General features: G+C 42.2%; 1 protein-coding gene across 1 annotated transcript in view; it reads left to right on the forward strand.

Annotated features, from left to right (window-relative positions):
• Nucleotides 1–5,712: 5,712 nt before the first annotated feature.
• NCKAP1L (NCK associated protein 1 like) overlaps nucleotides 5,713–24,793 on the forward strand; it is a 39,752-nt gene continuing 20,671 nt past the window's right edge. The window contains exons 1-19 of the mRNA XM_059403329.1: nucleotides 5,713–5,857; nucleotides 6,894–7,004; nucleotides 7,933–8,025; nucleotides 11,664–11,720; nucleotides 12,184–12,326; nucleotides 13,322–13,412; nucleotides 13,503–13,640; nucleotides 14,439–14,487; nucleotides 14,587–14,743; nucleotides 17,813–17,869; nucleotides 18,138–18,234; nucleotides 18,808–18,917; nucleotides 19,078–19,210; nucleotides 19,598–19,679; nucleotides 19,861–19,919; nucleotides 20,375–20,520; nucleotides 21,629–21,761; nucleotides 22,048–22,167; nucleotides 24,493–24,638. Coding sequence (XP_059259312.1) covers nucleotides 5,756–5,857; nucleotides 6,894–7,004; nucleotides 7,933–8,025; nucleotides 11,664–11,720; nucleotides 12,184–12,326; nucleotides 13,322–13,412; nucleotides 13,503–13,640; nucleotides 14,439–14,487; nucleotides 14,587–14,743; nucleotides 17,813–17,869; nucleotides 18,138–18,234; nucleotides 18,808–18,917; nucleotides 19,078–19,210; nucleotides 19,598–19,679; nucleotides 19,861–19,919; nucleotides 20,375–20,520; nucleotides 21,629–21,761; nucleotides 22,048–22,167; nucleotides 24,493–24,638 — 2,024 coding nt within the window. The 5' untranslated portion in view covers nucleotides 5,713–5,755. The remainder of the gene's footprint in view (nucleotides 5,858–6,893; nucleotides 7,005–7,932; nucleotides 8,026–11,663; nucleotides 11,721–12,183; nucleotides 12,327–13,321; nucleotides 13,413–13,502; nucleotides 13,641–14,438; nucleotides 14,488–14,586; nucleotides 14,744–17,812; nucleotides 17,870–18,137; nucleotides 18,235–18,807; nucleotides 18,918–19,077; nucleotides 19,211–19,597; nucleotides 19,680–19,860; nucleotides 19,920–20,374; nucleotides 20,521–21,628; nucleotides 21,762–22,047; nucleotides 22,168–24,492; nucleotides 24,639–24,793) is intronic.

Below are 24,793 nucleotides of genomic sequence, written 5' to 3' on the forward strand. Positions count from 1 at the left end.
GAGGCCTAACTAGTAAGAACTAAGGGTTGGAAAAGAAAATATTGACATTTAAGATCAGGTAATTTTGACATAGGCCTTCTTTCTGTTCTCAGAAGAGTGAGAGAGATGTGGGTATCTTGCTATGAAAGTTTGGGATGACTAAAGCAATAGCCTCAACAGTTAGATAATAGGAGAACTTTACTTCTTACATGCCTTGGAAAACCAAAAATTAATGTTTGCACAAATATTTTAGTCTTCTAGGTTGTTTTGAATAGAATCCTTTGCCCTCAAAGAGAGTATTATACAGGCAGGGCTCCTTGGAAAGCTCAGAGTACTGGGGTATGATGAAGTTTAACACGATCAACTTGAGTGTTGAGAAAGCAAGCCTGGGGCAGCTGGTTCTTTTACTGTTCAGCACTGCTCCCTCACATCTCTTTGCCAAATCTATCTAAATTAAGCTCTTTGTTAGGCAAGGATGCTACTTGTCAGATCAGCGTAGCCACTTTGGGGGAGTGGGGCTTGGAAGAATGAATAGTACCATGTTCAAGTTCAGGCTACTTTACAATTATCTGAGAATGCCAGTCTGAAATCTCTAAAGTTGTAGGTATTAACATATGAAGACTCTTAGAAGAAAACTAAGAATATACCATCTCGAATCTGCCACATTTCACTGCCAATAGGAGGCCTACTTTCCCTTATGGCTAGCTGTCTTTAGCTACCCAGCAGACATTCACTTCAAGGACTCCCAAGTTTCCAGGCAACAGCTACAGCTGAGATTTCTGCAAAGCAGGGACAGACTAGTCTGATGGGGGAGGGAGATCAAGGCAGACTGGCAGAAGCAGTAAGGATAGAAAAGTGCCTGGAAGAGCCCATTTCAATTCTGCTTTGTATCATGCCTAGGGCATAGACAAAGGGCACAGAGATAGACTGTTAAATGTCAGATTTTCCTGAGGGCATTTAGATGATTAAGTCTAGGGATTTAGACTCAGTACCTTTCAGGAACGCAAGCCAGGGTGGCCCTTTAAAGCTTACACTGCATATTAATGATAATATTAGAGCCATGAACACTTACTGTAAAGTAAATTGGCTTTCTGGGAAATAAAGGTTGCAGTATAATCCAATATTGTGTAGTTATCTTTAGATTCTTAAAGATAGTGGAAGAAGAGCTTTAATCCTGATACCTAACTATTGATAGCTGAATATCTCATGTTGGGAGGCCAAGATTATAATGGAGGCCAATTTGGTTTAATACATGTTGGATTTGCAAGAGGATTCCAGCCTCAATGCTACCTTGACAGTTAAACCGAGTCTAAACGCTCTTGAGTCCTACCTTATTCTCGAAGCAGTGACTCTCAAGAATCTGAAGGGAACTGTCTGAATCTGAAGAGGCAAACAGTCCTTCTGGAGGTCAAAACAAGGCAAACAGGTGAAGTTTGGGGAGAAGGAAAGCAGAGTGAATACCTTTGTCAAGTGATGTGAATCAACTTTCTGTTCAAGCTACTCAACTCCTCTTCTCCCACCATATGGTCGATGGTTTCTCAGAGGTTTGGAAGTTTTTGATGTCATAGTTAAGTCTTGAAGAAGTGGTTTTCAATCTTGGTTGTGCAAGAGAATCAGAGTAGTTTTAAAGTGACAGAGCTGCCAGAACTCTTGGACCAGAATCTTCACAAATGGAGTCTGGCTAACTGTGGCTTTAAAAGAGTTCCACAGGGGATTCTGATTTGTAGCCAGGGTTACCAGGCTGTGCTCTGGGGTAACTAAGCTGTCCACAGGAGGGTTCTTCCAGTTTCCAGGGGGAGCTGCTGCATAGCTTTTCCAGTGAAGTTTCTCTCAGGACTACCAGTTGGAATGATTGGTCCCATCTTTAAACCTGGCCTTTTTTGGGGCGCCTGGGTGGCTCAGTGGGTTAAAGCCTCTGCTTTCGGCTTGGGTCATGATCCCAGGGTCCTGGAATCGGGTCCTGGGATCGAGCCCTACGTCAGGCTCTCTGCTCAGCAGGGAGCCTGCTTCCCCCCACCCCCCACCTGCCTGCCTTTCTGTCTACTTGTGAGCTCTCTCTGTCAAATAAATAAATTCTTAAAAAAAAACAAAAACAAAAACAAACCTGGCCTTTTTCTTTATGGGGTGCCAAGTAGAATTTCACAGAAAGTACATAAGCTCACTATATCTTAAAAATCCCTAAGTTTTACTTTCTTTCTGGCCTTCTTAATCCAGTGTACAAGGTCTTGAGCCAAATGTTTACAAACACCACCATATCATATAACTAACCACTTCTACGGGTCTATGAGGGATGACCACTGTTTTATAGATCAGGAAACCAACTCAGTGGTGATAGATATCCTAAAGTTACAAAGCTAGTGCATGTTTGGTTGATATAATTAATATTTTTGAGGTAATACATGTAAAGCCCTTAAAGTACCTGGTACATAGTAAAGAATGAGGTTATCACTTCACATGTAGTAACTTCTTTTTTTTTTTTTTTTTTTTTAAAGATTTTATTTATTTATTTGAGAGAGAGACAGTGAGAGAGAGCATGAGCGAGGAGAAGGTCAGAGAGCGAAGCAGACTCCCCGTGGAGCTGGGAGCCTGATGTGGGACTCGATCCCGGGACTCCGGGATCATGACCTGAGCCAAAGGCAGTCGTCCAACCAACTGAGCCACCCAGGCGTCCCTAGTAACTTCTTTAATCCACAAAATATCTACATTTGATATGAATGATTCTTAATATCCTCTCCACTTGGCAGGCAGGGAGACTGAAGCTGCTGAGTGATAGAGTTGAGATGTGGACTCAAGCTTTCTGGCTCCAGACCTGGGGTCTCTGCCTGTAAGTCATAAGGCTTAGGCCACTGGACTCAACAATATTCAAGCCCAAAATTCTGTCTGATGCCAAAATGTAGGCTTTTCTCCAAGTACAAGTGATTTCCAGGCTCCAGCAATCTTAGAGTTAGCTGAAGTGGCAGGGTAATAGGAAACAGGCATATAAAGGTGGGACCTAATTTAGATGTGAAATACACTATAGAGACCAAGTTGAAGTTTAGCAAGGGCTCAACTTAGGACTCTTTGAGCCAGCTTCAGAAGATTGACTAGGATTTGGGTCAGCAAGAGGGAAAACATACATAAGTGTGAAAGGTAGAAATGAACATGGCACATGCACAGTAGACTACTGGGTTGGTCCCTGCTAGGTTGGGAAGTATACAGTAGGGAACAGGAGAAAACTAGATCAACTTTGTAAGGAGACTCTTCAACATATTTTCAAGAGGGTAAGGCATACGAGTGAAAAAGATCCAGTAGAACTATACTAACCTGTAAGAAGGCTGCTGCTGTCCTAGGGCTGAGCTTCCTATGCTTTGGTACCCCACAGCCTGCTCTTAATCTCCCCCATCAAGGTGAAAGACCAATAGAAATCCTGCAAATGACTCTAGTAAATCCTGGGTTTCTTTGATAGCAGCAGGTGATTCAAATCTTCTGGGGGTCAGTAGTACCTTATGCCGGGTCTCTAGCCTTCTAGGGACTCTAACCAGTCAATAAAGTGAAAGGCAGATTCTATTTTCTAAGTGTAAAGTTTCCATTAGAGATGTTTGAAATTTCATGTGTTAAGCACTGCTGTCTTTTTGCTTCTTTAAAAAATATATTTTTGGGGCAGCTGGGTGGCTCAGTGGGTTAAGCCTCTGCCTTCAGCTCAGGTCATGATCCCAGGGTCCTGGGATCGAGCCCCACATCGGGCTCTTTGCTCAGCAGGGAGACTGCTTCCCCATCTTTCTCTCTCTGCCTGCCTCTCTGCCTACTTGTTATCTCTGACTGTCAAATAAATAAATAAAATCTTAAAAAAAATAAGTATATTTTCTTGGGAACAAACATATTAAGTTTATGTATTTAAGTTTATTTAGGTTTCTGTATATAATAATACTAATCAGCTCTCCCCCATCCCTCCACCCCAGGATTTACTGGGACAATGTAAGAGCCCGGGATATGGCAAATGAGAGTGATTGAAAAGCGGAAAAAGTATTGGAAAGGAAGAAGACATTATGGCAACTCCATATAGAATTTTTCTGAAGACCTTCTGCTTTTTGCCTTGAAAGAAACTTGAAAGTGAGTCTATTTTCTTGAGTTAGGGAGTTAAGGCCCCGTTGGAATGGCAAGAATATTTTAGTGTTAAAATTCATTCAGTCTCCTAACATTTAAAGTCTGCTATTAAAATCTGCTGTTAATCTCAGTTAATTTGGTTCTTCATGGGGCCTATTTCCCAAGTTAGTCTTAATAATTTAACAAATAAATCAGCATATTTACTGAGTGGTTACTGGCTCCAGGAGGTAAGTGTTTCTCAGCATGTTTCTGATAGAACATTTGTCTCAAAACTTTCCAGGGTACTTACAAATGCAGATTTCTAGGCCCCACTGCAAACCTCCCAATTCTGAATCTCAGAGGATAGGGATTGATCTCAGTTTCTTAAGCACCTTTAAGAAGGTCAGGCACTGGGATGCCTGGGTGGCTCAGTTGGTTAAGCAGCTGCCTTCGGTGCAGGTCATGATCCCAGCGTCCTGGGATCGAGTCCCACATCGGGCTCCTTGCTCCGCAGGGAGCCTGCTTCTCCCTCTGACTCTGCCTTCCACTCTGTCTGCCTATGCTCGCTCTCGCTCGCTCTCTCTCTGACAAATAAATAAATAAAATATTAAAAAAAAAAAAAAAAAAGAAGGTCAGGCACCCATTTGTCAGATGGGTGCCTGGGTGGTTCAGTTAGTTAAGTGTCTGCCTTCGGCTTAGGCTCAAGTAATGATCTCAGGGTCCTGGGATTGAGCCCTGCATCAGGCTCCCTGCTCAGCGGGCAGTCTGCTTCTCCCTCTCCCTCTGCCCCCCCACCCCTGCTCATGCTCTCTCTCAAATTTAAAAAAAAAAAAAAAAAACCACACACACAACAAACTATTGTATTAGAGCAATGGTTCTCAAACTTGAGAATGCATTGGAATTACCTGGAAGGCTTTCTGAAACACAGAGTGCTGGACCCTACCCTAGAGTTTTGGATTCAGTTGGTCTGGGGTGGGTCCTGAGAATGTGCATGTCTAACAAGTTTCAAGGTGATGCTGATATGACTACACTTTAAGAATCACTGTACTAGAGTATTGTGAAAGATATGAAGAAGTATTAGATACAATTCCTATCATTAAGGAGCTTATGATGTAGTAGGGGGAGATAAGATATATACTTGAGAATATAGCGAAGAATATGGTGTTCTGTATAATAATTGACACTAGATGGGGCAATGAGGAAGAGTTAGGATTTAATCTGGGCCTTAAAAGATGGTTAGGCCTAAGGTTCAGCTGAGAATAACAGGCAATTTCAATGGGGGTATATAAAAGAGGAAGTAGTATAAAGGTGTATGGGCGTGGGGTGGTCGATAGTTTTTTTGTCCGGTTGAGCTTTTTATAGGATGCTAGTGAAGGGTTAAGGCCAAAAAGGTTCGTACCAGGCTGTGGAAGAGCCTTCAAAGCCTGTTCCTTTCCCTTGCCTCCACCCGCTTCATAGTTTTACCAAAAGTGCTGCACCGCTAAAAAGAGGAAATGTCTGCTGCTGAGTGTGCAAGAGGAAGCACAAGAAGATTCTGAAGGTCTGTGAGCTGTAATGACTGCTTTTACCCATGAGCCAATTGTAGAGGCAACAGGAAGACCAGCGCACCAACCAGGCTGTGTCCCTCCGCCCAGGGGGTGTCACCACCCAAGCTGAAAGTGTTTGGGGAGATTCGACATTGCTGTCTGGATACTCCTCTCTCTCGGAGGCCATCATGTCTTTGACCTCTGCCTACCAGCATAAATTAGCCGAGAAGCTCACTATCCTGAATGATCGAGGTCAGGGGGTTCTCATCCGCATGTATAACATCAAGAAGGTAAGCATGAGCAACTGGACTAGTGCCATTTATTCCAGCAATAGTAGGGCAGGGGACTCTGGGGCCGGCAGTTCCAGGGGTTAGACACCATCTTCTTTCCCCACTGGTTTAACTGGCTTTCAGTCACTTGGATTATGTAGGCCAGCCTATGAGGCGGAAGGGAGGCTTTTTCTAGGTATAATTCTTGCCCCAGTGAGAGTCTGTTTTCTGCTGGGTATACGGGGATAGGAAATAATTTTGTTCTGAGTCACTTAATAAATGTTTGGGGTCTAGAAGTCTGGGTCTCATTGTTTATTGCTGATCCCCCATACTCTGAAGATATCCAAAGTTGTTCTATGGCAAAAACTTTTCCATGGACTTTCCTACAAGGAAAAAATAGATACAATATTTCAATAAAATATGGGTTGGTGCCTTCTGAGGTACACAGTGTCTGAGAGTTCATGCTGTAGTGTGTGTGTGTGTGCTTAGGATAGGAATTCTGGAATTGAGAGATGCTGGGGACAGGATCAGGCTAGGGGGCAAGGGACTGGCCTAGGGAAGTAAAGAGATAAAGATGGGCAAGAACAGGCAGTTTCTGGAAGAGAAAATAGAGAGAGGGAACTTTCATGCATTTTGTAATAAAAATCACCAGGAACTTGGTTTCTGTGACACAACATCCCCCACAAATGCCATTTGGGATGAGACACTTACATATGGACATTGTGACACATTCACCCATGAAGTCTAACTCCCAAGCAGCTGCTTTTCTCACTCCTTCCGGCTTTAGCTGGGGGGCGGGGAGAGAGTTTCCTCTTAGCACTGGGGCCGAGCAGACACTGAACTCCTCTTGGTAAGACAAGATACCCAGGTTATTTAGCTCTACTGATAGTTGGCTTCATGCCCTGACACTTGTTTCTCCTCTACTGTTATGCTTTTGTAATGAATTCCCAGATTCTCTTTCCATAAGAAAGACTGTGTGAAAATGAATGCATCAGGAAGAAGTATGTTTGGAGGGGAGGGAGAAAGAGTAAAAATATGGTGTGTTTTATTGGTACAGACTTGTTCAGACCCCAAATCCAAGCCACCTTTCTTACTGGAAAAGTCCATGGAATCTTCTCTCAAGTATATCAACAAGAAATTTCCCAACATAGATGTCCGAAACAGCACGGTGAGAACCTGGTTCCCCCTGTCCCTTTCTCTGAAATAACTCTACACTTGGGTGGCTTAAACTTGCCTCTTTTGACTGCCTTTCTTAGAAGTTGGCAAGGGATGGAGTAGCCTTCTTTCAGTTTTCTTGGGCTCAGTCACAGAGCTTCAGGTTCTTGTAGTCTTGAGAATTCTGAGATAAGTTGGGATCCTTGCAGGGTAAGCTAGAGCAAAGCATTTCCCCTTTCTCCATTGCAAGCTTCATGAGAACACTCTGTTCTTATAGAAGAAGACAGTTTGATCAACCCAGCAGGGTGCATATATTTTCTGCTGTTTCTCTTTCCAGCTGTTTCTTTGCTAATTACCTTAGAGTTATGCCTCTCTTGAAATATCCCTTACTTCTCCCTTACTAAAAGCTCTAGATTTCTTATCATTGTACCTGTAGCATTTTCTCACTCTGCCTCTTTTGACTTTAATATAAATGGTAAGCCTCTTTGACTAAAAGGGACCTTGAAATTTCCTCTCTTTTAGCACTCTGTATCTAGTCAGGATCACATGCATCATTCTTTCTAGAGAACCTCCCCTGTTCAAAACCTTCAGAGCATCGGATATTTTCCAACTTTGTCTGTCAGTGTACTTCAAGCCTCTTCAAGACGCTTTCTGTAGGGACGCCTTGGTGGCTCAGTCGATTGAGCATCTGCCTTTCGCTCAGGTCTCGATTCTGGATCTTGGGATTGAGCCCTGAATCAGGCTCCCTGCTCAGCAGGGAGTCTGCTTCTCCCTCTCCTTCTGCCATTTCCCCTGCTTGTGCTCTCTCTCTTTCTGTCGAACAAATAAATAAAATCTTTTTTAAAAAGTGTTTTAGGTATAACTCCTATTCTTCTTGGGTTACTTTGATCAATTGTCTTCTTATTTTGTGTTTTAAAATTTTTGTTTTGTGTTTCTCTCAGCAACATTTAGGACCAGTACATCGGGAAAAAGCTGAGATAATTAGATTCCTTACCAACTACTACCAGTCATTTGTGGATGTCATGGAATTTCGGGTGAGCTCTACCACTCCAGGTCCCCAGTGTAGGCATTATCCTTCAGAGGTTACTCCTTCTTTAGTAAATGTTCATTTTTTTATTAAGATTTTATTTATTTATTTGACAGAGAGTGATCACAAGTAGGCAGAGAGGCAGGCAGAGAGAGGGAGGCAAGCAGGCTCCCTGCTGAGCAGAGAGCCCAGTGTGGGGCTCGATCCCAGGACCCGGAGATCATGACCTGAACCAAAGGCAGAGGCTTAACCCACTGAGCCACCTAGGTGCCCCAAAACATACTTTTGATTTACTAATTTTACTTCTAGAAATTCTTTTTTTTCTAGAAATTATTTTTAGAGAAACAATCAGAAGTGCAAAGATATGTAAAAGAATATACTCTTTAAAAAAAGAATGTATTCTGCTACGTTACAATAGGGACAAGTTGAGGGGTACCTGGGTAGCATTGTCGGTTGGGCTTCTGACTCCTGATTTTGGCTCAGGTCTTGATCTCATGGGCCCTGGGATTGAGTATGGCTTTGGTTCAGTAGGGAGTCAGCTTGGGAATTCTCTCCCTCTGCCCCTCCCCGCACTTGTACATGTGCATGCATGCATACGCACACACACATTATCTCTCTCTCACTAATAAATAAATCTTAAAAAAAATGACAAGTTGATAATTGATGTATCCAATATATAGAGTATATGCCTACAAATGAATATACAGCTGTGAAAGATGATAATATATATTTATGTCAATTGGCATAGAAAAATGTTCTTTGTATATTCGTTTTTTATTCTTCATATGTTCTTTAATGTAAAAGCAAATTATAATACAGTAAGACATAAGATGTCCCTAATATGTATATTTACCTGGATAAACATGCATATAAAGAAATTTGAACTTCTAATTGATGGAATTTTGAATGGTTTTAAACATTAATTAAAATTATGCCCGTTTGTATTTTCTAATTTTTCTGTGAGCATGTATTGTTTCTGCATTTAAGAAATGACACAGGGGCGCCTGGGTGGCTCAGTGGGTTAAGCCGCTGCCTTCGGCTCAGGTCATGATCTCAGGGTCCTGGGATCGAGTCCTACATCGGGCTCTCTGCTCAGCAGGGAGCCTGCTTCTCTCTCTCTCTCTCTGCCTGCTTCTCCATCTACTTGTGATTTCTCTCTGTCAAATAAATGAATAAAATCTTAAAAAAAAAGAAATGACATAAATTTTAGCCATTTGAGCAATCCAAGTTTGTGATGGTATCATAGTATTTCTTCAATGATGCAAGAGTATGGAACCCTGCTTTGGATGCCCTATATCTACCTGAGGGGGCTAATCCAAGCCACTCAACACATAATGAAAAGAGAAGTGGGGCCACAGAAAACTGTAAAACCTGAAGGAAGTTCAGGTCAGAAGTTATTTATTTATTTATTTATTTGACAGAGAGAGAGAGAGAGATCACAAGTAGGTAGAGAGAGAGAGATCACAAGTAGGCAGAGAGAGAGGGGGAAGCAAACTCCCCGCTGAGAAGAGAGCCTGATGTGGGGGTCGATTCCAGACCCTGAGACCATGACCTGAACCAAAGGCAAAGGCTTAACTCACTGAGCCACCCATGTACCCCAGTTCAGAGGTTATTAATCTTGGAATTGAGAGTAGTGGTTAGGAAGAAGGTAGGCATTGGTGGGGGTGGTTGAAAGAAGGCTGGATTCATATGAAAAAGTCTCTCACTAAGAAAAGCTGGAGTCCAGAGGGGATTTCAGGACACTGTTGCATTGGTAAAGTTCTGAGGCCAAGGTGTATGGTATGGCTCATTTAGGGCAAGAGGGATAATAGAGACACTGAGATGTTGTGCATTGTAAAGTAGATAGGCTCTGAATTATCAGATAGACCCGGTTTTGAATTTTAGCTTTAATACTTACTAGGGGGTGCCTGGGTGGCTCAGTAGGTTAAGCCTTTGCCTTCAGCTCAAGTCATGATCCCGGGGTCCTGGGATCAAGCTCTGTGTTGGGCTCCCTGCTGAGGGAGCCTGCCTTTCCCTCTCCCTCTGTGTGCTGTTCCTGCTGCTTGTTCTCTCTTTTTCTCTGTCAAATAAATAAGTAAAATCTTGAAAAAACAAAACAAAACAAAACACTTACCAGGTATATGATCTTAGACAAGAAACTCTTTGAATCTCAGTTTCTTTGTAAATTGGATTAAGATTTACTATGTGAGGTATTTGTGAGAATTAAATGAGATAATGCATGGAAAACATCTAGCTCAGTATCGAGCATATAATAAGGTTAGAGGCCAACAAATGTTAATTCCATTAACATTAACTTGTGGGAATTGAGCTGCAAGAAGTTGCAGAAAGGCCCTCCTAGTAATTGAGGCCACATAGAGCTAGACAGGTTCAGAAGTCATGTAGTATAGAGGGAAGATCATGGGCTCCATGTTCTAATTCTGATACTATCCCTCACTAGTTTGTGATCATGCGTAAGAATAAATTACCTATTAAGTACTTAGCATATAGTAGGTGGTCTATAAATAGAAACATATAGAGAATTGGGTAGTAGTTCCATTTGTTAATGATTAATGAGAATAGGAGATGGAATCCAAGAAAAAACTGGGTCTGATTTCTGGTATCTTAGAAAGAGCCTATCAGAGAATGGGGAGAAACGGGAACCCTCTTACCCGGCTGGTGGGAATGAAGCTGGTGCAGCCACTCTGGAAAGTAGTGTGGAGGTTCCTCAAAAAGTAAAAAATAGAGCTACCCTATGACCCAGCAATTGCACTACTAGGCATTTGCCCCAAAGATATAAATGTAGTGATCTGAAGGGACTCCTGCACCCCAATGTTTATAGCAGCAATGTCCACAATAGCCAAACTATGGAAAGAACCCAGATGTCCATTGACAGGTGAATGGATAAAGAAGGTATATATATATATATGAATGAATGGTGGAATATTTTGCAGCCACCAAAAAAATGAAATCTTGCCACTTGCAACAATGTGGATGGAACTAGAGGGTATTATGTTAAGTGAAATAAGTCCATCAGAGAAAGACAGTTATCAAAGATTTCACTCATATGTGGAATTTAAGAAACAAAACAGAGGAGCATAGAGGAAGGGATGGAAAAATAAAGCAAGATGAAATCAGGGTGGGAGACAAACCATATGTGACTCTTAACCATAGGAAACAAACTGAGGGTTGCTGGAGGGGAGAAGCGTGGGAGGATGGGGAACCAGGTGATGAACTTTAAGGAGGGCTTGTGATGTAATGAGCACTGGATGTTATATACAACTGATGAATCACTGATCTCTACCTCTGAGACTAAGAATACACTGTATGTTAATTAACTGAATTTAAATAAAAGAGCCTATCAGATGATCTTCATTTTGTAATCCTCTTTTGTGGAGGAAGGGGACATTGGGATGATAAAGTCAGAGTGTCCATAATCTATTGATGAACTGTGCCTGTGGAAATATGAGCATTTGGTAGGGTAAGTTTGATAGGGGTCTACTGCTGGCTTTCTGAGAAGGAGCTCCTTCTATTCAGCAATGCTTCCTTATGTTATTTGGTGGCTGTTTAGGACCTATATAAGGGAAGAAACTTTCCCTTAAAATTCTAGTATTACAAGTCATCTTCTCTTTATTCTTTATTCATTCTCTTCTCCAATTCTACCCCCAGGATCATGTATATGAACTTCTCAACACCATTGATGCCTGCCAGTGCCATTTTGATATTGTAAGATTCTTTTAATTCTCTCCTATCCTCAGAGCCATAGAAAAGGTCTTGGTTGGGACAGTGTGGGTTGGGAAGGGACTGGAGGAATGGCTATTCCTTCAGGATTATAATTTAATATACTGTATTATTCATACTAGGATTGTAATTCTTTTATATCAAGTGTTAAAGCTAAAGTATATTTGTGTATATTAAGTAAATCAGCCATATGATTTAATATAAAAATGACAAAAATATTCTTATTGCCCTTCTTCTAACCTCCAAATGCTACCATATCTCCTGGCCTTTTTGTGTCTTGAGCTCACTTTTAACCCTTGACTATTATTCTGATTTTCTCCTTCTCATCCTGCCAGTCTTCCTTCTAAAGAGACCCTCTCAGAGTCTCTTTGGCACTCTCTGGAATGGTTGGCGAATTAGGGATTAATTGGCATTGCTGTTCTTGGGTTCCTATGTATTTTCCTTGTAGAATCTCAACTTTGACTTCACTCGGAGTTACCTGGACTTGATTGTGACTTACACCTCAGTTATTTTACTTCTGTCACGGATTGAAGACCGCCGAGTCCTCATTGGCATGTACAACTGTGCCCACGAGATGCTGCATGGGCACAGGTGAGTGAAGGGGGTACAGGAGATGAAGAATCTCGTACATGGTGGTATGAGGTACAAGGATATAAAGGAAATAGAAGCCATGTTTTCTCATTTGAGAACCTGTAATCTACGTGATGACCCAGGCCAAAAAAAAAAAAAAAAAAAAAAACCAAAAAAACAAACAAAAACCACCCCCCCACACAAAAAAATACTTTTAATGGCATACTTCAACAAGTGTACTGCCTGTTTACATATAGTTAACTCTTGAATATCTGTTAGTGGATTATCCAATTTGCATTGTCTCTGATCAGTTTTTAATCCTGGTCTGGCTTCCACCATGCTTTTCAGGTTATTGCAAAAGGAAATGAAAGTTGTTTTTTTGTTGTTTTGTTTTTTGTTTTTAGTATTGGTAGGAATAATATCAGCAAGGTAAGGCCATTAGAGGTAAGTAATATATGATAATACATTTGAAGCCAAGTATAAATGGATTTTGGATTATCTGAAATTCTGTGCCCCTCCATTAGTGCAAATAAAAGTACTTGAGGGCTAAAAAAATGAAAACTAGAGGGATCAGAGGAGGCTGTGACACATTGTTCTATGTATGATGTGTATTCCTATTTGTCTACATGAATACCTAGGCACATGCCTTACCCATTAGCTTGAATAAATATATATCTTTTGGGGTTGCATACAAATTTGGGTCTAGGCATATCACTTGAATTACAACTAATCAACATGAATTTATAGAGTATCTATCCTATGTTCAACACCATTTTGGGTGCTTATAAGAAACTTTCAAGGACCTGTCCCAAATTATATAGTTCTTTCGAATAGCTTAATGCACCTGGGCCTGGAATGGGTTATCTATGTATGTAATTCACAGTTCAGTATATATATCTTTGGAGGTAGAGGGGAATGTTAGCCCAGGTATGCATCTTTATCCTACATGCAAACACGAGAGTTTATATCATGGTTAAAGGAGACCTGTAACTCTTCTTTCCTATGCTTTCTTCCAGTGACCCCAGTTTTGCCCGTCTGGGGCAGATGGTCTTAGAGTATGACCAACCTCTGAAGAAGCTGACAGAGGAGTTTGGGCCTCACACAAAGGCAAGTTCCCTAAGAGAGTGGGGAATTCCTCCGGTGGAAGTATATCGTCCTCATCATTGACACTAAGGATTCATTTGTTTCTCCCCACAGGCTGTGAGTGAAGCCCTCCTCTCTTTGCATTTCCTTTTTGTCCGGAGGAGCCAGGGGGCTGAGCAATGGCGCAGTGCCCAGCTTCTGAGTCTTATCAGCACTCCCCCGGCCATGATCAACCCTGCTAATTCAGACACGGTAGGTTCCCTTCTCCTCTTGTCAGGGATGGCATTCTTTTTGCCAAGGCCATCTCTGTAGAGGGTGCTTCTTTCAGGAAATATCACCTCTAAGAGTGCTTTAAACCTCTTCTAGGATGTGTATCTAAATTGATCACCTCTTGTAGCTAAAACTCATGGTTGGGTTGGAGCTTTTGTTTGGACAGGGATTAGTGTGTGCTTGCCCATAGAAAGAATTTAATACCTAATCATAGAGTGAATGGGTAGATGAAAGTGAGTCATTAGACACTATTCAGCCTAGCAGGAACTTGAACATCAATTAACACATAGTTTTGTTCAATTACTATGGGCCCAACAGCCGTGCTTAAAGAACTTAGTGTCTTGTAGGGGAACATATGCCATACAGTCATAAAAAGACAAGGGATGGTACAAGATGAATGAGAAATGTCAAATGAGTGATTTCTACTTGAAGTGGTAAAAGAATCCATAAGAGGGAGAAATCATGTGAACGTTTTGAGTATTGCTTTTATGAACTGTTGAAGAGAAGTTATGTTAAACCTTTTATTTGTCCTGACTTCCAGCCTAACCTCCTCTTTTTTTTTTTCTCAACTGTATTTGTTTTTGCTTCTGGTTGCCTCACTTCCATTATTGGGAGGTTCCCCAGCTTTTGGCTTATCAAAGTACCCTGATCCAGGCTGGTAAAATAAAAGTTGGTTTTGGTACTTAAATTTAGTTTGACGCCCTTATCTTGACAGCCTCAGTCTTTAGGGAAAGACCGAGTTCAATAATGGCTTGACCATCTCTGCCTCTCTTCTCATAGATGGCCTGTGAGTACCTGTCTGTGGAAGTAATGGAGCGCTGGATTATCAGTAAGTTTTATGGGATGAGTTGGGAATCAATTGTAGCAGCACATTACATGGATAGAAAATTCTAAAAGTCTTCCTCTGCACTGTTCTACCCACCTGCAGTTGGGTTTCTTCTTTGTAATGGCTGCCTCAACTCCAACAGCCAGTGCCAGAAGCTGTGGAAGCTGTGCCTACAGGGCTCCCTGTACATCACCCTCATCCGGGAGGACGTGCTCCAGGTGCACAAGGTCACCGAAGACTTGTTTAGCAGCTGGAAAGGGTGAGATGTGGGAGCCAACTAATCTTATTTTAAGATTTTTTAGGGGTCTTGGGAAGAAGGAAGACAGAAATTAAGGGAAGAAAGCATTCTTAGGAGGAAGGATCAGTTTTTTACCTTACATAACATTAACAGGTCAGAAAAAAAGAAAAAGAGGGCTGAAAAATGTTCATTGGATCTGGCTATAAAGTTGGTCTTAGTGTCCCTCCGGCGGACTTCAAGTTGAGTACTGAAAGCTGGGTTGTGATAGGTTTAGAAGCAAATGGGAGATAACAAATTTAGCAAATAACTCTTATTTATTTATTTTTTATTTTATTTTATTTATTTATTTATTTGACAGAGAGAGATCACAAGTAGACAGAGAGGCAGGCAGAGAGGGAGGAAGGGAAGCAAGCTCCCCGCTGAGCAGGGAGCCCAATGCGGGACTTGATCCCAGGATCCTGAGATCCTGACCCGAGCCGAAGGCAGCGGCTTAACCCACTGAGCCACCCAGGTGCCCAGCAAATAACTCTTTGAAGAAGTTTGTATAAGGAAGAATAGGGAACTATAAAGAGAAAGAGGTGTTGGATTGAGGAAGGGGTCAAATACTTTTATTGTTTTTTTACAGTTGTAAACTAAAATTCAAACATGCACAAAATACAAAGTGGAAGTTGTCTATAGTCTCATCTCCCAGAATAGTTTGGCATATGTCCTTCAGATGCTTCTGTGTATATATAAACATGTAAAGCTGTGCATGTGTTTTCAACCTTATAGAAGCAATATTTAAAGAGCAGAGGATCCACACTCTGTTTTACATTCTGCAGTTTGATTTTTTTCACTTACTCTATTTTGGGTATCTGCGCATATCAGGCTGTAGACAATTATCTTATTCTTTTTAACAGTTGCATAGTATTCTGTTATGAGGTTGAAGCATAATTTATTTACCTAATCCCCTATGATGCACATTTGAACTGTTTCCACTGTTCTTTCTTTGTGACATAGTTGAGACTGTTTCCTTTTTTAAAAATATCGTTACAAAAAATTCTGTAATGAACATTCTTAGACATGTATCTTTGTGAACATTTCTATTAGGTAGATTCTCAGAAGTGGAATTGCTAGGGTAAAGGGTATGCATATTTCAAATTTTATTTTATTTTATTTTTTAAAATATATTCCATTTATTTGAAAGAGAGAGAGAGCATGTAAGCAGGAGGAGGGGCAGAGGGACAAGCAGACTCCCTGCTGAGCAGGGAGTCTGGTGTGGGGCTCAATCCAGAACCTCAACATCATGACCTGAGCTGAAGTCAGACACTTAACCTACTGAGCCACCCAGTTATATTTCAAATTCTAATAGCTCCTACCAAATTGCCTTCCAAACAGATGTATTATCTACAGTCTGTGAGAATACTTATTCCTCATACACTCAACAGATGGTATAATCATTAAATAAACCATTCTCAGCGTTAAGAGAGAGTAAATGTAGGATTAATAATTAGAAGTTACAGGAGTGGTTTTGGGTTTGTATCTGCATCCATATCTACATACCTATAAAACTTTTTTTTTAAAGATTTTATTTATTTATTTGACAGAGAGAGAGAGAGAGACAGATGACAAGTAGGCAGAGAGGCAGGCAGAGAGGGGGAAGCAGGCTCCCCACTGAGCAGAGAGCCCGATGCGGGGCTCGATCCCAGGACCCTGAGATCATGACCTGAGCCGAAGGCAGAAGCTTAACCCACTGAGCCACCCAGGTGCCCCCATACCTATAAAACTTTCTAATGATTATTGCTTTTAAGAAATGGAAGACATGTTTGAAGAACAACAACTAAAATGTTAAGATTCATAGCATAGGGAGTTGTTTGGCATAAATGATCTAATTTGATATTCATGTTACTTATATTCAGGTATAAGTATTAAATTTTATTTAGTAGATGAGACAATGGAGCTCAATCTAATGTCACTCAGTTAATATGGAATTACGAAATAACTCCAGATTTTTTTTACTCTTAATCCTGTTGCTTTCCATCATACCATGTAGAGGTTGAAATAAATATCCCCCAGGAATGCCACGGAGTTGAATCCTGATTTAATTAAGATACTTTCCAACCCTACATTTCTTTGATTCTGTGCCAAGGTCAATAGAGAGCTGTTTGGAGAAGGGAAAAGACAGGTTATGATGTTTGACTAATGCAGTGGCAACAGTGATGCCCACAAGAGGAGACAGATAGAAGGAACATAGGGAAAACACAGAGCCTAAGGTAATGTGGGAGTTTTGAGCATGGATCACTAGGAGAAAAAAGAGACATGGTCAGGAGAGTCAAACATAACAGTGAACAATGAAAAGGCCATTTAGTGATTCAGCTGTTCACATGGACTTTAAAGAGAGCAGTTTTTTAGTGTCAAAGGCCTTGTGGGATTCAGGGGTCAGTGAAGGGTGACGAAGTAAAAAGCATTTAAGGATCTCTTTGGAGGAGTTTGGTAGTGTGGGAGAATGGGAAAGTTCAGGAGATGGTTGGGGTCAAGTGAGGGTCTTTCAGGATGAGGGAGGATTTGAACTCCTGTGTTGGAAGAAGAGGATCAACCAGCCAAGACAGAGAGTTTAAAGTGACAAAGAGATCACTGATAAAGGAAAATTCTAAGAGGAGATGGGTGGGACCCAGCAGAGAGCTGGAGTAACTGTTCTTACTTAAGGACAGGGCCCATGTCATATTTATGCTCGGCCTCTTTTATTTCCCTCAAACCTGGAAGAGGACTTTGGCCTGACAATAAGGCAGGAGCACGGGACGAGAAGTCCAGTCCCAGCTTTGCCACTAAAACCCTGTGTAACTCCTGGCAAGTCATTTCTCTTTCCTAGAGGTGATTTTCTTCATCTGCAAAACAGTGAAGAGAACAGGATAATCTCTAAGCTCTGTGAGTCTCTTATCAAGGGGCGGGGGGAGGGGGGGCACAGCTGGGTTTGCACAGATCCTGTCAGTGAGGGCTGCCCTTGCTTGCCCTACATAGGCTGTGATTTGGAATCTCTCAGGACTGGGAAGGTGAGACAAGGCTTCTAATCAGTGGTGTGGCCCACGCTGCTGTGTTTGTGTCAATCCTCAGGTATGGCAAGAGAGTGGCAGACATCAAGGAAAGCAAGGAACATGTAATTGCGAACAGGTAAAGGTGGGGAATGGGCCCTCCAAGAGGGGATGGAATAGGAATCTCTCTGGACTTTTGTTCTCACTTAAGCCACCCCCAGGTTCTGTACAGCTTTATTGCTTCAACCCAAGAACTTGCTGCTGCCCCACAGATTCTTATGTTTTCTTACGAAGTCTAACTGTGGCACTGAACGTTCTTCCTACCTGACCCCCCTTCCTAAATGCCTTAGGAAGATTTTTAAGGATGGGAGAGGCATTAGTCTCTAGCTTCCACTTTCTTTTCTTAGTGGCCAGTTCCACTGTCAACGACGCCAGTTTCTGCGGATGGCCGTGAAGGAGCTGGAGAGTGTGTTAACTGATGAGCCAGGACTGCTGGGTCCCAAGGCAAGAAAGAGAAATGTTGACTGGGGGATAACAGCCAATGATAAAAGTCTCTCTGTGTGGGGGGGGTTGGGTGGCGGTGTGGAATGACTTGGCATTCAGGAGTTTTTGTATTTCTGAGGCTTTCTTGATCTGTTTGTATATGTATATGCTGATTCATTTGAATCTTCTGGGAGTCGCCCAAAAGTTCTTGAATCTCTTTTTGGGGCACCATCAGGGGGTAGTATATCATAGCTATTTGTGTACTTGTCTTATCCTCTATTTGAACATGAACTAATTGAAGACACAGCTTGCTGCTTTTTTTTTTTTTTTAAATCTCATAAATGCCTAGTAAATATTTCTAAGATTTAATAGGATGAAAAAGAATCGGCTGTGCGCTAATGTCAACATATGACCATATCTGATTCTGTTTCCTATGGGTTTTTTTTGCGGGTCTCTGTGTTCATTATTGGACACTATTGCTGGGGTTGGCTACACAATGGTATCCATCCATCCATGTTTTGTCATGATAGTTCTTTGTGCTTTGAAATCTGTTTTCCAGGTTGAAAATTCTCATAGACCCTGTCCTCTCCTTAGGCCCTTTATGTTTTCATGGCCCTGTCCTTCATCCGTGATGAGGTAACCTGGCTGGTTCGCCACACAGAAAACGTCACCAAGACAAAGACCCCTGAGGACTATGCTGACTCGTTAGTACTCAACATGGTTAAGAATCTTGACCTTAGATGGCCCAGGGAAAGGGACAGGGAGACATCAAATGACCTGGGAGGTCTCAGTGTCTGCATTGCCTTTGTCTCAGTTGATATTTCTAGTCTCTTAATCTCCCTGTTCTCACCCTTGACTTCGTAGGAGCATTGCAGAACTGCTTTTCCTGTTGGAGGAGATCAGGGCTCTGGTCCGAAGACACATCAAAGTGATACAGCAATACCACCTTCAGTACCTGGCTAGATTTGATGCTCTTGTGCTGAGTGACGTCATTCAAGTAAGTTCAGTTGCCTCTACTTTGGAAAGGTCAAGGCGATGCCCAGTCATTTCCCCTTGGGGGCCACCCTGGCTGAGTCTCATGCTCTGTAGATTGTGTGTCAAAAAGCCCAATTTTCTTCTCTACATTTGGTAAAAGAGGAAAAAAAAACCCACGAATAATCTCCGCAGTCTTTTTTTTCCCCCTCCTACATGAAGCTACATAGAAATAGCAGAGAAAAATAAAGAGAAATTGGGTTTAGCAAGACAGGGAAGCCTCTTGCTTAGCTCTTTCTCTGTGGTGCTTAGCAGCTCTTGTATCTGCATGCACGGAGTGAGAATTCTGGTTCTTGATTCTATCCTGGTGGAAACTCTACCTGCTTCATGGCAACTCCAACTTCTCTTTTAGAACCTGTCTGTGTGTCCTGAGGAGGAGTCCATTATAATGTCCTCATTCGTCAGTACTCTCTCCTCCCTGAATCTCAAACAAGGTAACTGGAGGGTCGTGGAGGAGGAGAGGTCTATATAAGAGCAAACATCTATTGTTCTAGAAATATTGATCCCAAGCCAGGGAATGGGACAATATGACTTTGAAAAGGACCTACCATTCTGTGGAGTTGGATATAGGGTGCTGTTTTCTTATTTTCTTTTGAACTTCTGTTTTTCTTGCAGTTGAGAGTGGAGAAAAATTTGAATTCTCTGGTTTGAGGCTGGACTGGTTCCGTCTACAGGTAGGTCTATTCCTGCTAATGGTTCTCCATTCTGAGAGTTCTCCCTCCCCAACAATCCCTTCTATTTTATTTCCTAATCTCTACTGTATAGAGTGTTTCAACATTGAAAACTGCTGGTTGAAGGGCACCTTGGCTCAGTTGGTTAAGCATCTGCGTTTGGCTCGGGTCATGATCTTAGGGTCGCAGGATCAAGCCCTATATCAGGCTCTCGGCTCAGTGGGGAGCCTGCTTTTCCCTCTTCCTCTGCCTGCCACTAACCCTGTTTATGCTCTCCTTCACTCTCTCTCTCCATTTCAAATAAACAAATAAAATCTAAAAAAAAAAAAAAAAGAAAGAAAGAAAGAAAGAAAACTGCTGATTGGCAGGACAAACCCTAGCCAAACTGTAGTTCCAAGGTGGACAGTTCTTTTCATTGATCTTGTTCTTCTTCATTCTTTTCCCAACACCAACCATAGGCATATACCAGTGTGGCTAAGGCTCCCTTGCACCTGCACGAGAACGCTGACTTAGCCAAGGTGATGAACCTCATTGTCTTTCACTCCCGAATGCTGGACTCAGTAGAGAACATACTGGTGGAAACTTCTGACTTGTCTACTTTCTGGTATGTCCTTCCTCCAAGCTCTTTATCGTTTGACCTGATCTCTTCCCTGGCCTCTGTGGAGAATAGCAGTTCCTTCCTATAGATGGGAAAACCTTTTATCTTTGGGGCCTCCTTACAGACAGATGCTCCAACTCTCTCATTCCAGCTTCTACTAAGTGATAGGAATTTGAGGATGGCTTCTTTTTGTTTTGGCTTTCTTCAGGATAATTACTTGGGATAATTCATTAGTGTGGCTTTTCCCACATTATTATCTTTGGAAACTTCTTCAGCTTCTTTTTATTCTTGGGACATTGTGATTTAAAAGAGACATGGAAAATGTGGAATTTTAGTAAAGAGAGCTGAAAATAATTGAGAGAGCTGGAGAACAGGGCCTTTGGAGGATGAAACTTAGTTTGCCTTCCTAGGTATCATTCAGCATTTATCAAGTGCCCACTGTTGTACATAACTGTGTCCTTTGGCAGATCAAACAAGCAGCACAATATGTTGACTCTGCTTTCTGCATTCCGTGTAGGTGGGGAGATAAACACTCAAATGTGAAAAGGACATCAACATATTAATTGCAAACATAAGAAAGTGTATAAAGAGTGCATGACGTTGAGAGGATATAGGGTTGAGGAAAGATTAGTATCACCGAATTAACCTGAGAAAGTTTCCTGAAGCCTGATTGGGCAATTTTTGGGAGGGATGTGGATTAATATTACTGAAGGATTTCTAAATTAGGAAGAATGGCCCAAATTGTACAGAGGTTCTGAGGGAAGAATAGCAAATTTTGTATAGGGGAGCGAAGATCCGCTCTAAACTGCCATGGGGTCCAGAATAAAGGTCTAAAACTGTTAGGTTTCTTGGTTTCCTGTCGATGTTAAGAGTAGGGAAATTGTAGGGCACCTGGCTGGCTCAGTCAGTAGAGCATATGACTTGTTCTCCGGTTCATGAGTTCAAGTCCCATGTTGGGCATAGACCTCACTTAGAAAAAACAAACAAGAGTATGGAAATGAAGGAGGGAGGGGTAAAGATCAGTAAATATTTGCTGAAAGAATGAATATTCTTTCTGGCTGGAAGGGATCAGCACCTAACCCTGGTTCTAAGTCTCCTTCCCCTTTCTCTGCAGCTTCCATCTCCGCACCTTTGAGAAGATGTTTGCCATGACCCTGGAGGAGCCTACCATGTTGCGTTATGCCATTGCTTTCCCCCTGATTTGCGCTCATTTTGTCCACTGCACACATGAGATGTGCCCAGAGGAGGTGGGTTCCCTGGACTCCAAGCTCTACCATTCCTCTAATCACATCTCAACCTTATTCCCCAAAACATAATTCCAAACGCTGGTTTTGGTCATAAGAAGGGCACATAGGTATGTGACATGTGTCCCTAAATATCTCAGCTTGATGTAGAATGTGTCCTATCTCTGGGTCTGAGTTTCTTCTTCTGTAGAAGGAGTGGCAGCTCAGGCCAGGGGATCAGAGCAGATTATGAGGAAGAAGTGGCTGTTTTGGTGATGACAGTTTCTTCCTTGCTTCCTTTTTCCCAAAGTACCCCCACCTGAAGAACCACGGCCTTCATCACTGCAACTCCTTCCTGGAAGAGCTGGCCAAGCAGACCAGCAACTGCGTCCTAGAGATCTGTGCTGAACAACGAAACCTGAGTGAGCAGGTAGGCTCAGAGTTCTGTCTCTATTTCAGTTTCCCTCTGTTTCCCTTGTCTTCCTCTCAAACACCCAAGTTCTCTAGCCCTGTCTCCCAAGTAGGGCTAGGGCTTTTGTGTACTTGAGTTTATGGCAGGTTTCTTTTCTTGGTGTAACCCTTCAGTCTTTACTCCTTTACTCCCTCAGGACTAGATAGAGGTGTCTAAAAAATACTCTTATTTGAACAGCTGCACACCAGCAAAATCTGTGCTCTCATTTGAAGACTTCTGGGAGATGAGTTAACGTTCTGACTTCGTTCCTCTCCTCTCTCTGCTCTGTGTACACATAGTTAGGACAGTGGCCCCTGACATCACATCTTGTCTCCCCTTTCTGTCCATCTGCACCCTAATCTGGGGCCCTGTGAACATTTCCAGGCCCCTCCTCTGTGTTTATCCTCAGGACTACTTTCTGGTCCTTATCTGCTTGTTTTCCCCTCTCTCCCTTTCCTTGACTGACTCATACATAGCACCTGGTCATGCTGAACTCAATCTAAATCTCAGAAAATTTGAAAATGAGGAGCTTCTTCTGCTGTTGCCCTGGAGTCTTCTAGGTTTCCTAGACTACCCACCCTTCCTGGGTTTGAGTCAGGTTTTGTAGCAACTTTGGGAGAAGGATGAGCCAGGATGTGTGTGTGTGTGTATGTGTGTGTGCATGTGCGTGCGTGTTGTGTATACATACGGACAGTTAATATTATTACTTACATAACCTTTCCATCTTCTCATATGTAAAATGTGCATAAAAATAGTTCCTTCATAGAGATATCCTAGAGATGAAATGAAGTTGAGCATGTTAAATATTTAGTACACGGCTCTCAGTAGATGTTAGCTGCAATATTATTTGGTACTTACTGGGCTCTAAACTCTGTGCTGGGTTTTAGGATGGGCCCCAGAAGGAGGTGACACAATCCCTGCCCTTGGGGGAATGTCCTGATTTAAGGGAAAAAGGAATGCAAATACATATTAGAAAGAAATTTAAATAAGGAATGCAAAGAAGATAGGCAAGTAAGTAAGATTATGAGTATATTCATCACTCAATTTGAATACCTACTACATGCAAGGGACACACTTAAAGAGATTTGCTCAGTGCTCCATCAAGGATGACGAAAACATGATTGAGTAATTGTTTTCTCAAACACCAGAACTTTTGCAACCAAGTGAGTGTTGCTCCCTCCGTAATTATCGTTTCCAATAAGTAATTGGTGATGTTGCCATTACTAATGGGGTTATGTCTTTTACTACATTCAGAAATGACTGCAGATATTTTGGCACCATTTCAGGGTTGACATATCTTTAGTGTCGCATCTTTTAGTGTGCCTGTGAAGTAACAAAACCAGTTTTCTCATGGCTCTTATGTTGTTCTGAGAGTAATCCTGAGTGGGGAGTTTCCAGACATGTTCTGCACATGCTCAGCAGCATTGGGTTAAATGGAGAGGGTTCTAAGATGATTACCTTGAAGAAGATACTGGAATATATAATGCTGTCTTACGTTTTCTGTGCAGTTGACTGGGTTGGTTGAGAGAAGGGATACAGAATTGGTGTTTAAACTATCCAGCAAGAGGGGCGCCTGGATGGTTCAGTAGGTTAAGCCTCTGCCTTTGGCTCAGGTCATGGTCTCAGGGTCCTGGGATTGAGCCCCGCATCGGGCTCTCTGCTCAGCAGGGAGCCTGTTTCCCCCCTCTCTCTGCCTGCCTCTCTGCCTACTTGTAGTCTCTCTTTCTCTGTCAAATAAATAAATAAAATCTTAAAAAAAAAAAAAAACTACCTAGCAAGAAATATGCTATTTTGTTAAAAAAAAAAAAAGGAAAAAGAGTTCAGGTCATGTTGTGAGCTCTGAGTCTCTGGAGAACGGCGGTAGAATGGGTGGCTGACTCCATGGGATGGAATATATGGAAATGTAGATGGTCATTCCATACAAGCAAAAACAACTCTCTCCTCAGGTTGGAAGATTCAAGAAAGTGCAGTTGAGTGGAGCTCTTAGATCCTATTCTTTTACTTGAATTTTTTCATAAGGAAGGACTCTTTCTCAGGATGTGGGCAGGGACTTGATGATCTGATCCATAAAAGACACTGCCATTTTGAGCCGTTGAGCCCTAACCATGAGGGATATTTAGGAAAAACTGAAAGAAGAGTGTGCAGTTCAAGTGGGCCCCCCTTGGAGGAAGAGATGCTAGAAGCAAAGAAAGAGAAAGGCAGAAAATGAAAAAAGAGAGCTTAGTGGAGGGCCTGTTAGATGAGCTTCTTGACAGTTCTAGGAAGGAATCTCATTTCTCTACTCACTTGTGCCTGTTCCTACAGCTCCTGCCTAAGCATTGTGCTACTACCATCAGCAAGGCCAAGAATAAGAAAACAGTGAAGCAGAAGCAGAGCCCCAGGAAAGGAGAGCCTGAGAGGGACAAGCCTGGAGCTGAGAGTCACCGGAAGAATCGCTGCATTGTCACCAAGTGAGGATCTGGGCCCTTGAGGGCCAAGGTGGCACTCCTCAAAGAAGGGAGAGCAAGGAAGAGGGAAGGACGTATAGCAAGGGAACGTGGAAATGGTGGTGAGGAACGACAGAGAGTGGGGAGAGTACTTACATGTGAATTTTCTCCTTTGCCTT

This window comes from Mustela nigripes, chromosome 6 (genome assembly GCF_022355385.1).
Source record: "Mustela nigripes isolate SB6536 chromosome 6, MUSNIG.SB6536, whole genome shotgun sequence".
In the NCBI taxonomy this organism is placed as follows: Eukaryota; Metazoa; Chordata; class Mammalia; order Carnivora; family Mustelidae; genus Mustela; species Mustela nigripes.